The sequence below is a fragment of the Anarhichas minor genome, unplaced genomic scaffold, assembly GCF_050575085.1.
Source record: "Anarhichas minor isolate MPS153535 unplaced genomic scaffold, ASM5057508v1 ptg000024l, whole genome shotgun sequence".
NCBI lineage: Eukaryota > Metazoa > Chordata > Actinopteri > Perciformes > Anarhichadidae > Anarhichas > Anarhichas minor.
Window position 1 is genome coordinate 662501 of NW_027466470.1, and position 9800 is coordinate 672300.

The 9800-nt window shown below is 37.3% G+C and overlaps 1 protein-coding gene across 1 annotated transcript in view; it reads left to right on the forward strand.

Annotated features, from left to right (window-relative positions):
- crfb16 (cytokine receptor family member B16) overlaps positions 1-9435 on the forward strand; it is a 9479-nt gene extending 44 nt beyond the window's left edge. Inside the window, exons 1-7 of the mRNA XM_076098289.1 lie at positions 1-187; positions 1308-1437; positions 4294-4484; positions 5322-5446; positions 5692-5842; positions 6882-7033; positions 7882-9435. The exon at positions 1-187 is cut by the window's left edge and continues 44 nt beyond it. Of these exons, the coding sequence (XP_075954404.1) occupies positions 136-187; positions 1308-1437; positions 4294-4484; positions 5322-5446; positions 5692-5842; positions 6882-7033; positions 7882-7971 (891 nt within the window). The 5' untranslated portion in view covers positions 1-135 and the 3' untranslated portion in view covers positions 7972-9435. The remainder of the gene's footprint in view (positions 188-1307; positions 1438-4293; positions 4485-5321; positions 5447-5691; positions 5843-6881; positions 7034-7881) is intronic.
- Positions 9436-9800: the final 365 nt, after the last annotated feature.

The window sequence follows — 9800 nt, forward strand, 5'->3', positions numbered from 1 at the left end:
ATGAAAAGAACAGAAAGCAAAGGTTTCTGTGGCGAGTATCTGGATTATATGTTGTGTTGTGGATCAGTTCTTCATGCAACATGGTGGACCTGACGTGAGCAGATCGTCTTTCTCTTTACCCTGCTGCTGCTGCTGATGATGATGGTGATGATGATGATGATGGTGGTCCTGCTGGACTTTACAGACTGTGAGTTCACTTTAACACTCAGCTGACACAGATACAGTAGAGTCTGATACAGTAGAGTCTGTTTCTACTCTGCTTTAACACTCGGATCAGGAGAAGAGAGAGAGAGATGTATAATTAATAAATTAATAAATACATGTGTACTTTGACAGATTTAACACATCAGGCTGTTTTCATACAGGCAAAAATACAGAAATATAGAATAATGTCTAATTTATCCTTTTACTTATCAGTGACATTGAATGCACCACCAAGAAGAAATCTCACTGGATAAAATAATAATCTAAAAATGTTTTTTTTTTTTTATTGAATAATTATCTACATCAAACTTTCATCTTAAAAATTATAATATAACATTGAAGAAAAATATTATTATTGTAATTATTGTGACTGATTTTTTTTTCATTTTTAAATAATTAATTATTTGTAAGGCTGGTGAAGTAAAGAATAAAAAACAAAATCACACATAAAATGAGTCGAAGACTGTATGTGACACGTGAAATAAATAACTTAAATAAAATAAATAACTTAAATGAAATAAATGAAATAAAATATATACTTTGGGTCAATCAGCTGACGTCCTGGTCTGCGTAAATCTGCAGAGACATTAACACGTCTCCTTGAATAAGTACAAAGTTGTAAAGAAAATGTTTGACATTTTCCTGCCTGAGAGTCAGATGTTCAGATTGATATCACTCTCATGATGAGAGTCTCATGATGAGAGTCTCATCATGAGACTCTCATGATGAGACTCTCATCATGAGAGTCTCATCATGAGACTCTCATGATGAGACTCTCATCATGAGAGTCTCATCATGAGACTCTCATGATGAGAGTCTCATCAATCCTTTATTAAACCTAACTAAGTTCCTGTGAAGACAGCATTTTATTTTGAAAAGACTGTAAGGAGCAGCTGACTTGTGTTGTTGGACTAAAACATGAAAAATGAGGAGCAACTTTACTTAAAATATAATATTATAGGAACCATTGTATGAGGATGTTGTTTGTATTAATCTGTACAAAAAACATTTAATTCATTAAAATGAAATAAATTAATTAAATCTTGCTGCTTCCGAACAATAATCGGAGATAAGATTTATAACGTGAACTAATTTTCTGTCAGCAGATGTTTGGACGCTTCCGGCTCCCGGCGGCGTCTCCATGAAGTCTGTGGACATGAAGCACGAACTGAAGTGGAGCCCCCTACAGGCTGCCTGCAGCACTGCGGTCCTTTACTCTGTTCAGTTCCAGGGGTGAGTCATTCACAAGAACACTTCACTGACAATTAAGATGTGGATCAATCCGCCGCTGAACATAGTCCCCAACAAATGCTCTAGTTCCTCCTGTTTGATTGATGAAAACTTCAATGAGCAGATTAATGGTGAAGCTTTATACTGTAGTTGTGTTTTTAATTGATTCAAGTCTTCAGTAGGAACCAATAGAAGCTGAGAGACACAGACAGGAAGTAAGACCGTATTGAGAGACGGACCAACGTGTTGTTGGTTCTGGCCAAATCCCAATGTCCCCCCTTACGGACTCACGGACTTTGAGGCGCGCTCCCACGAAGTCCGTGAGGGTTTAGGGCTGACCCACTGTCAAATCGTCAAGTGTTTGAGGCTCTCTGGCAGACATTTTGAGCCCTTTATGAACCCTTTCCGTATGCTGACTTAGCCTAAGAGAATTACCCACAAAGCATTGCAATGTGACCTTAAACACGGGGTAACCAGTGGACAAATGGAGACGTAAAAAAAAGGTAAACAAAGAGGACTCACGTATGTTCAGACTGTCCAAATACATTTACTCAGAAACATTAAGGGTTAAAGATGGAACAAAAAATAAACATGAAATCAGAAGATATTTATTCATTCATTCATCAAATATTAGATTTTGTCATTGAAGCTGTTTTGACAAAAACGAGTAAATAGATGATATGAAGTTACCTCATCATGTGAGGAAAGAGCCTGAAGACGTTCACATCAGGGAGTACAAAGTATACAATAAATACACAGTTATACATCATATTTTTTGTTGTTTTCATGGTAACGTGATATGTTGCAGCGAAGTGCTGTCCCGTTCATATTTACACCATCTCAAGCCCTCACAGTCTCTCACACTCACCCACTCACCAGGTGACGTCAGTAAGTCCTTAAGGGTTCAGGGTCTGAGGGTTTAGGGGGGACGTTGGGATTTGGCCTCTGACACAAATAAAAAATATAGAATAACATCAAACTGTGACATTGAATGCACCACTGAGAAGAAATCTCAGCTGATACAAAATGATCTAAACAAAATTATCAGTTCATCAAATTTTAATGTTAAAAATAAAAACAGGGTTTGAAATAAATTTATAATCTAAATGTTTTGGCTGGTTTCCATTTGTAAACTAGTGAAGCTGTGATAGATTATAGATTTATCTGCTGATCATTTTCTCTATTTATTGATTAATAATTTGCTCAATATAATTTATGAAATAAAGTCCAAGTTGAGGAAATAAAATGTCTCGTTATGTTTTATTTGATAGTTCAAAACCCGAAGATATTCAGTTTAATATCATGAGAGAAATATTCACATTAGTTTTTGACAAACGATTAATAGATTCTCAAAATTCTTGCTGTTTAATTTACCGTGAAGGAATTGTTTTCAATAACTTGTAATGTGTTTGTAATAATGTCTGCCCTGCAGTAAACCCAGCCAAACAATAATGAACTATGTGAAATGTGCAGATGAGTCCTTGCAGGTCAATGCAAGAAGAAAACAAATCCAGCAGGTGTTTCTGTCTGACGTCTGTCGAGTGATTTAAACTATTCGGCCTAACAACAGGAATCAACGACACGCCTCAGCTAACAATCATAACCAGCAGGTGTGTCTGCTCGGTGACTCATCGCCGCTTTAGTTTGCACACAGGAGGAAAGTTTAATTAACTCTCAGTAAACATTCCTGCGGCTGTTTTGAAGTCATCCAAACACTCCTCTGTTCACGAGGTGAGCAGAGGTCAGAGCTGTGGTTGTAGTGACGGATGTCGGATGCTGAGTACCTCCCGCCGCTGATCTGCAGCTCACTGTCACCACTTTGCACCGTATGTTTGGCTAACCGCTAACAGCTAACCGCTAACAGAACTATCAGTACTGCTGAGTACATCACCGCTGCTGTGCGAGCAGACAGCTTAGTGGATTAGATTTTGTCAGTATTGTATGATGTGTCTAATACTTCAAAGCCTGTTGCCTGCGTACGTCGCCGCTTGTTGCTGAGTTTGAATGAAGTCTGTCTCTGCTTGTTCCCGTCGGGATGAGATGTAATAACTTTGGCGATTACTTTTTCTTTAGCAGCGTCATCAGGTCGACGTTTCAATGTGTCCAATGATCAAATACCTGCAGAACTAAAGACATCAGCCTCAGCTTGAGATGGTGAACATTATAGCATTGTTAGCTTCCTGATATTAGCATTTAGCTCAATGCACTGCTGTACAATGTTTCTGTATGTTCTGTATCATCTTGTTGTCACGCTTCATTCAAGAGTTTTGATGCTTAAACATGTAAATATGATTGTGCATTATTTAATACATGGTTCCCCAGAATTCAGCTGGACATATTTGCTAACTTTGGGACCAAAGAACCTGAAGTTCTTTGGGTTTGAAGAAAGACCTGCAGTGAAAGTTTGATGACATAAATCTCAAGATGGTGGATCTGTCTTCATTAGTGGTGTGATGAATCTCAGGGAGGCTCCACCTGAACTGCTGACTCTTTTGTACATTTGATTTGATTTTCAATCCGCTGCTGTTTTCAATAACTCCTGATGCGAAACAAGAGAAACACGGAGAGAGCAGTAAGGAATCGGTGGGATGTACAGCAGCAGCAGTGTGTGTGGTGGAAGTATGCAAGGTGAGGTGCCTCAGTTTGAGTTATTGTGGCCGGAGGCAGAATTTCAGCTCAGCTGGTGAATATGTCAAACCCACATGTCATGTTCAGTGATGTGTGCAAATGGATTCGTCTCAACTCACACAACCAGTTCTGCTCTTGTTTGTTACGAGGTGACAAGAAACACTCATCATAAAGGAATATAAAAGCAGAATGTTCTGGGTTTGAATCTCTCTGTGTCTCTTTGTCCTTCAGGGAGTTTGAGCTGATGGTCCTGAACGGCAGATGGGTGGACGCTCCCGAGTGTCAGCTGATTCCTCACACTCACTGCGACCTGACCTTTGACCTGGGCTCCGACTCCGACTACAACCTCCACGTCAGAGCGCAGTGCGGCTCCCAGCGGTCGCCCTGGACCGAACTCAGCCCACCGTTCAACCGCAGAGACAGTAAGAGAGGAAATAGAATTAGCAACACGTTGACTGTTGATTCAGGTCAGCAACCTCCGGTTCTCTAAAGAGAAGCCAAAGCTTCATGTGTTAAAGCTGCATTCTCTCTAGTGTCCACCAGGGGGCGACTCCTCTGGTTGTATAGAAGTCTATGAGAAAATGACTCTACTTCTCTCTTGATTTATTACCTCAGTAAACATTGTAAACATGAGTTTATGGTCTCAATCTCTAGTTTCAAGTCTTCTTCAATACAGCATGATGTTCATTTAGTACATTATGGTCCATTTAGAGTCAAACAGACCATAAAGCAGGGGATGCTTTAGGGCGGGGCTACACGGTGATTGACAGGTCTCTACCAGAGACGTATACGGCGTCTCTACGTCACTACTCCTCAGTCCAGATATGGTCACTTCCTGTTCACTGGTTGCAAAAAAAACAAGATGGCGACGGCCAAAACGCTGAACTCGAGGCTTCTAAAAAACGGCAGTCCACAAACCGATCACTTCTTACATACATCAATGGTTAATTAAATCTAAACTTCCAGTTTCTTTGACCAATAACTGATTTCTTCTCTTCTTCTTCAACTGTTGCTCAGAGCATCTTTGTCTCCTTCAGTTGAACCATTGAAGTTCTGTAATTAATAAAAAGTAAAAATTAAACCGCTGCCCCTCAGGTGCTCGTCTCTGTCTTTTACAACATGTTTATATATATATATATATATAAATATATATATATATATATATATATATATATATATATATAAATATATATATATATATATATATATATATATTTAAATCACGACTGAATGACTGAATGTGACTCTCGTGCCGGCAGCGGTCCTGATGGCGCCGGAGATGACGGTGACGGCGGTGGGCGATGCACTTCACGTGACCTTCACCAAGCTTCCTCTCACCGCTGTCGTCAGTGTGACGGTGTGGAAGAGAGGCGACGAGCTGCAGGTCACAAGTTCACTTCACGTCTCCTCTTTCCTTTGTTCCTGTTAGTTTCCTTTCCTTCTTACTTCCTTCTACTTATTTCCTGTTTTTATTTCTTTCCTTCCTCGGTGCTCATCTTTTCTTTCTTTTTTGGTCTCATCCCTTTGTTTCTACCCTCATCATTATTTTAGTTTTATACACTGTTATGTTATCTCATCTATTTAGTTTATATTGTAATTATAATCTCTCTCTCTGTCTCTCTCGTTCAGGCTACTGTGTACCCGATGCCAGCGGAGCAGGAGGTGCTGCTCGTCCCCGCCCTGCAGGAGGGGACGGAGTACTGCGTCCGAGCTCGGACCGTCCTGGACACTCAGATCCACAGCGGCAGCACAGACACCGAGTGTGTCTCCATCGCAGGACGTACGTGTGTCCTCTTCTTTACTTGTGATAATCTTTGTCATAGAACAGGTGTCCTCACCTCCAAAACATCCTCACTGTCCATCTTCTTATATTTCTAAAATATCATAACTTTCAGAAAATGTCATCTCGGTCAATATTCTTTCCAAAATATTCCCACTTTCAACAAATGTCCTCACTTTACAAATTAACCTCACAGTCCATGTTTCTACTTTCCTAAAGTTGCACAACTTTCAGAATTAGTTTTACTTATATTTATACCGATATCCTCACTTTACAAATGTTCTTATTTTTCAAACAGTTTTCAAAATATAACCTCACTTCATGAAAATATTCTCACAATTAATTTTTTACTTTTCTAAAATGTAAATATTTCAACTAATGTACTCACTTTAAATCAATAATCTCTCTTTAAAAAACAAAACATCACCTTACAAAAAGTTTATTACTTTTAAAAAATGTCGTTATGTTCCGTATTCTTACTTTCATAAAATCTCTTAACCCTCAAAAAACGTCACCTCACTCCTAATTTTTTCAAAAATATTCAAATTTTTCAAAATTCTTCCTTTTGTTCCTTATTATACATTTCTCAAAATGTCTTTACCTTTTTTTAAATCTGTGTCCACACTTCATAAGAACACTGTCACAGTACATGTTTTTACTTAACAATGTCCTCATGATGCTTAGTCTTTGCAAAATATTCCAAATTCGTCCTCACTTCATAAAAATATTTTCACAATCCATGATTTTACTTTACGATGTCAAAATATCTCAAATTTTAAGAAACGTTCTCACTTTGACAAACTTTTTGGAAAGTGAGAAGATTTTTACACCTTTGAAAATGTTCACACTTTCTAAACATTTTTTACAAAAGTGTTTACATCACAAATGTGATCCAAAATATTTGCCCCGAAGGAGTTTATTTCCAAAACAAAGTCTGGTTTCTGTTCTTTCAGAATAAAATACATGAACTTTTATTTTTGTAATTGCTGTACAATCCAAAAGATTAAAAAGATAAAGTGTCCTGTTGGTTGACCTGCAGGTCCGGACGCTGCCTGGAAGAGGACGACCACTGTGACCGTGACCGTGGTCGTCATGGCCGCTCTCCTGTTCGCCGTGTTCTGGTCCGCCGTTCACTGCCGTCCACACGGCTGTCAGACGTATTTACATAAAGAGCCACTGCCCCGCTCACTGGTCAGTCACACCCACAATATACATCAATACATACACATCAATACACATACACATCAATACACATCAATACACATCAACACATGCACATCAATACACATCAATACACATCAACACATGCACATCAATACACATCAATACATGCACATCAATACATATACATCAATACACACACATCAATATACATCAATACACACACATCAATACACATCAATACATACACATCAATACATACACATCAACACGTACACATGAATCAATACATTAATTACCAGAATCAGAAGAAAGCATGTTACAGTGGTAGAAATGCATTCACTGGTTGTTTAAAATATTCTACAATAAAAACAAAAAATACAGAGAACATATATATTTTTTTAAATCCTTCACTAAAAGAATAGATTTTTTTATAGAAACTGAGCAAATCAGTCTTGTTTTTGAAGTAATAAATATTGTGATTTATTGTTTCTGTCATTTTGTTTTGGCAAAATTCTAATGTGCAGTTTTTTTTTTACATTAAGAAGATTCTTAAAATGTTAAAATATATCAGAACCAAATATTTTCCCCAAATATATTGGATATTGATATTTTTTTATATATATTATGTACTCAAAGGCACTTTAAATTGCAAGAACAGAAACAATAAAAGCAATAACATTATTATTTATTATATAATTTTACTAATAATATATCGGAACCAAATATATTCCCCCACTGAGTGTGTGTGTGTGTGTGTGTGTGTGTGTGTGTGTGTGTGTGTGTGTATGTATATATATATATATATATATATATATATATATTCTGTGATCAAACTTTGATTTTTAATGTGAATAAAGAAACTTTGCCTGTTGCAGGAACCTGATTGGGACATTCAAATCCCGATGAGCCCTGAGGAGGCGGAGCTTTGTGAACCAATCCACGTGAGCTCCGCCCCCTCACACTGACGAGCTGAGGATCCCAAAACCCTGAAGAGTCACGGACCAAAGTACTGAACGTAAAGTCATCGTGGATTTCGTGGAAATGATTTCTCTGAAGACTCTGTTGAGCTCAGCTCTCCTGGGAGTTCTGAGGGTTTGTGGTGCATTCAAATGTTGTGGGAAAAACTACAACAAGCAGAGGTAACGACAGTGAACAGCGTCAAATTGCGGAGAGATCAGCTGAGCAGCGTTTGTAAACCAGGACGCAGGAAATGCTTCACCTGTCCTGCAGACCAGGTTTGTGGCCTGACGGACCGTGGATTTGGGGCGTCACCATGTTGTTGTTTCTTTCACAACCAGTGAACAGGAAGTGACCATATCTGGACTGAGGAGGAGTGACGTAGAGACGCCGTATACGTCTCTGGTAGAGACCTGTCAATCACCGTGTAGCCCCGCCCTAAAGCATCCCCTGCTTTATGGTCTGTTTGACTCTAAATGGACCATAATGTACTAAATGAACATCATGCTGTATTGAAGAAGACTTGAAACTAGAGATTGAGACCATAAACTCATGTTTACAATGTTTACTGAGGTAATAAATCAAGAGAGAAGTAGAGTCATTTTCTCATAGACTTCTATACAACCAGAGGAGTCGCCCCCTGGTGGACACTAGAGAGAATGCAGCTTTAACACATGAAGCTTTGACTTCACTTTAAAGAACCTAAAAGTTAAAGTAACAAAATCAAAATTAAAAGACCATTAAATGTCTGTTAATAATTTAATTCCTTTACTCCGTCTTTAAATGATGAATCAGGATTTAGATTTTTTAAATGTGAAGTCTTTGTCTTTGCTTCAATATTTACATTGTTTGAAAGATGTGTAAGCAGTCTGCCTATTAATGAAATGAAGTTCTACCAACTGAGCAGTAAGATCATGTTTTTTATACTTTTATGAGTTCATTAATTTTATATTATATATTTTTTATTTATTAAATTCTGGCGGTGCAATCCACGCTCGTATCTCTGAGTGCACCGTCCTGAATGTACCGTTATACTGAGTCTTACTTCGTTGCTCCTCTGATATTAGATGAAGAAAATGAATTGATTTGTTCAGAACTGTGAATTATGTTAATTTGTCTCACAAAATGAATGGAAGCACAAACATATACAACATAATGTTACATTTGAATACATTGTAACCGCTTTTTGATTTTTGAATGAATATCTTTAAATTTCAGGGTTTACAAATAATTAAAGAGTATTTATTTTCTGTGACATTTGAAAACACTTTCCTGTAACTTTATAACTTTTTGTTTATGCTGCTGTCATGTTGTTACGTGTTCTCATCGTGTTACCGGTGTTTTATTATATTAATATTGTTTTTTCTTTTTTTACATGAATCCTGATGAAGTGAAGTCAATGAAGATGATACTTTGTATGAATATTTAGTCATTAAATTAAATATGTTTAAAAACCAAAAGTTTCTGTTTTGTTTTTATTGAAAATACTGAAATCAGATCTTCTTGGACAAGTTTAACATTGGATAAAAAAAAAAAAAAGACTTGAATCATACTGCACAATATATGTGAGAGTTTGTAAACAGATGTATTCATATAGTTTTGCTATTGTTTAATGCGGCCCCCATAACATTCTTACTACTTAAGACTTTTCTGCGTTGCCAGAAAAAGAAAGTTACTTTAAAGGTAACGATTACTCAACAATTCTTACTTTCAAGTGATTATACACCAAAGAATACTAATATTATATTCAATTCCCGTCAATAGATTCGCCTAAATGCTACGCACTGTTCCTTTAAGGAAAGGTTTTTATGACATGAACAATGTCTTATATGTATTT